At 33.6% G+C, this 2,261-nt stretch overlaps 1 protein-coding gene across 1 annotated transcript in view; it reads right to left on the bottom strand.

Annotated features, from left to right (window-relative positions):
• Nucleotides 1-246: 246 nt before the first annotated feature.
• The window catches only part of EDC4 (enhancer of mRNA decapping 4), a 256,361-nt gene continuing 254,346 nt past the window's right edge, over nt 247-2,261 (bottom strand). The window contains exon 29 of the mRNA XM_072423087.1: nt 247-1,941. Within this exon, the coding sequence (XP_072279188.1) occupies nt 1,749-1,941 (193 nt within the window). The 3' untranslated portion in view covers nt 247-1,748. The remainder of the gene's footprint in view (nt 1,942-2,261) is intronic.

Raw genomic sequence — 2,261 nt, 5'->3', positions numbered from 1 at the left:
GAATCCAAGTAAGATAAAATTACTGGAATTTAAATATGACAAAATTTTTACTTTTCATGTCTGTAATGACTGCTAAGCTGCAATTCAATGCTGCAATGGCAGCAAGTTTAGGTATATTTTTCAAAGGCACAGATACAATAGAGAAAAATATTTTTTTTTAATTGGACCTGAGCTTACCAATTTCATCAAGGCAATGTTATGCAGCTGTGATTTTTGTAAAACACTGTAAATAATACTACAACCATATTTGTTCTACCAAATTATTTTATTGCAGGCCAGTGTTTAAATGTGCTGTAAGTTTTTTAACAAATGTATTGATGCATACATAATGAACATATACAAGCTATTTGTAACAATTACAGACATCTTCATGTCTAAGTTAGCAGACTGAAATACAACAAAAACTGCATTTTTTAAATCTCTTAAAACATTTCTGCTTTATTGCTTTGATAATTAATAAGAAAACAGCTAGTAAATTCAATCTTAAAATTCCACTAATTAAGAAAAACAAAATAAGATATTCCAGGAAACAGTGACATGTTTAGCAGTATAGTGCTCGTGCTTCAAAATGAAACCATTTCTTGCAGGATATTTAGCAACATAGGCACATAGTATAGTTTTATGTAGAAAATTCAAGTTTGAAGAAAACTTCTTACAGTAAAGCTGTCTTTTATAAATCTCCCTTTTTCTACTCCCATTATAGTGTTTCCGCCATGAGTAAAAAGTATTCTGCAACTTTGACCTTACTGAAACCTCAGTTCATTTTTATAGATAGCCTTTATGGATGGTCCACACAATAACAAACTACAGTAATTTATCTTGGAAATTCACTACTGGAGGGAGGATAGCTCATACATTAAGCAAAAATTTTAACTAAAAAGTCTTACAAGTAAATAAGATACAAAAAATCACACAATAATATTTCAAACAGAAAGGAATGCACATCCATAGTTAAAATGGAAAGCACACAAATGATAATTTGACAATAAAGTTCAGTCTTGATGGGATTGATGCACACTTTGCCAAATGAGGGGGATATGTATTCTTGTGAAGGAGCAAATTCACATGGGCTCTCTCTGAATGTCTGCCTTCCACAAATATTAGGAAAAATAATATATCCTATGCCACAGTATGGGTTATTGGAACAGTTTTCCTTAGCAATATTTTTTTTTGGCCTTTCAGTGCTTCTATTGCTAGTAAGGCGGTAAGACAAATCTTTAAAACATAGCATAGCTTTAAAGCTTAAGTTTACTTTTAAAGGGCTTGTACTAGTTGCACAGGTGCAAGACTGCACAGAAGGATGTTTATTTACTGATTTCCTAAGATTTCTAGCAATTACTTTGGCCTAATGCAATGATAGCTTTAATGACAAATAGCTGTTGTTTGTTATATAGTGGTAAAGGATTTGAGAAGCCATGGAAAGGTAAAAGCTTGGTTTGCTTATGGCCTGTACCCATAAATTCACATCTGCCCACTTCCTGTCAGCCTGGAGAGAGAGACAGACAATAAAGGCAATTTATGTTTGGATGTTTCAGAAAAATTTAAACACATTTCATATACAAGTTCAGATTTATGTAACTATTAAAAGTCTGCCAAAAGTGAACTTACACCTAATATTTCAGAGTAAGTACTCCAAAGAACATAGAAGTTTAAATATATCTTAACGGTCAACCTAATACAAATCATAAATGTTGAAGTCTGTTGCATGAAAGATAATGTAATGTTTAAGGTCATGACAACATTTGCAACTAACTCATATTTGGCGTGACCAACCCTTGTAACATAATCATTAGTCGCCGAGCTGGCTTCTGTAAAGGGTTGTGAGGCTCTACTTGTAGGAACTGGAACAATTTCTGCCGCACTTGAGTCATCACACTTCCCATGTGATCTCTAGTTACAGGGTCACTGTGATCCAGATGCATCACTGCTTCTTCTAAGTAGCTAAAAAAAAGAAAACATTTTAGAAAATTCCTTTCCAAATAAATATATTTTCATGTATATGTAAATTACAATGCATTGTTTTTTGTTTTTAAAAGGAGGGTATTATTTACAACACCATCAACTTGACAAAAAATTGTAAAGCATTGAAACACAAGGCAGAACTAAAGAATAAACTGAAAAAAAACTCTGAGCAGGCAAGTTGCATATTGCTAAAGGGCCAGGCGATGTCCCTTCCTCAAACTGTTCACACCTACATTGCACTGGCGCTGCCATCTTCACCCAGTATTCTTTAGGGGAGTCCTTGGCCATCTTGATTAGCC

The sequence above is a fragment of the Pyxicephalus adspersus genome, chromosome 9, assembly GCF_032062135.1.
Source record: "Pyxicephalus adspersus chromosome 9, UCB_Pads_2.0, whole genome shotgun sequence".
Taxonomy (NCBI): domain Eukaryota; kingdom Metazoa; phylum Chordata; class Amphibia; order Anura; family Pyxicephalidae; genus Pyxicephalus; species Pyxicephalus adspersus.
Note: the sequence above shows the minus strand (reverse complement) of the source record. Positions and strands in the feature narration are given on the sequence as shown.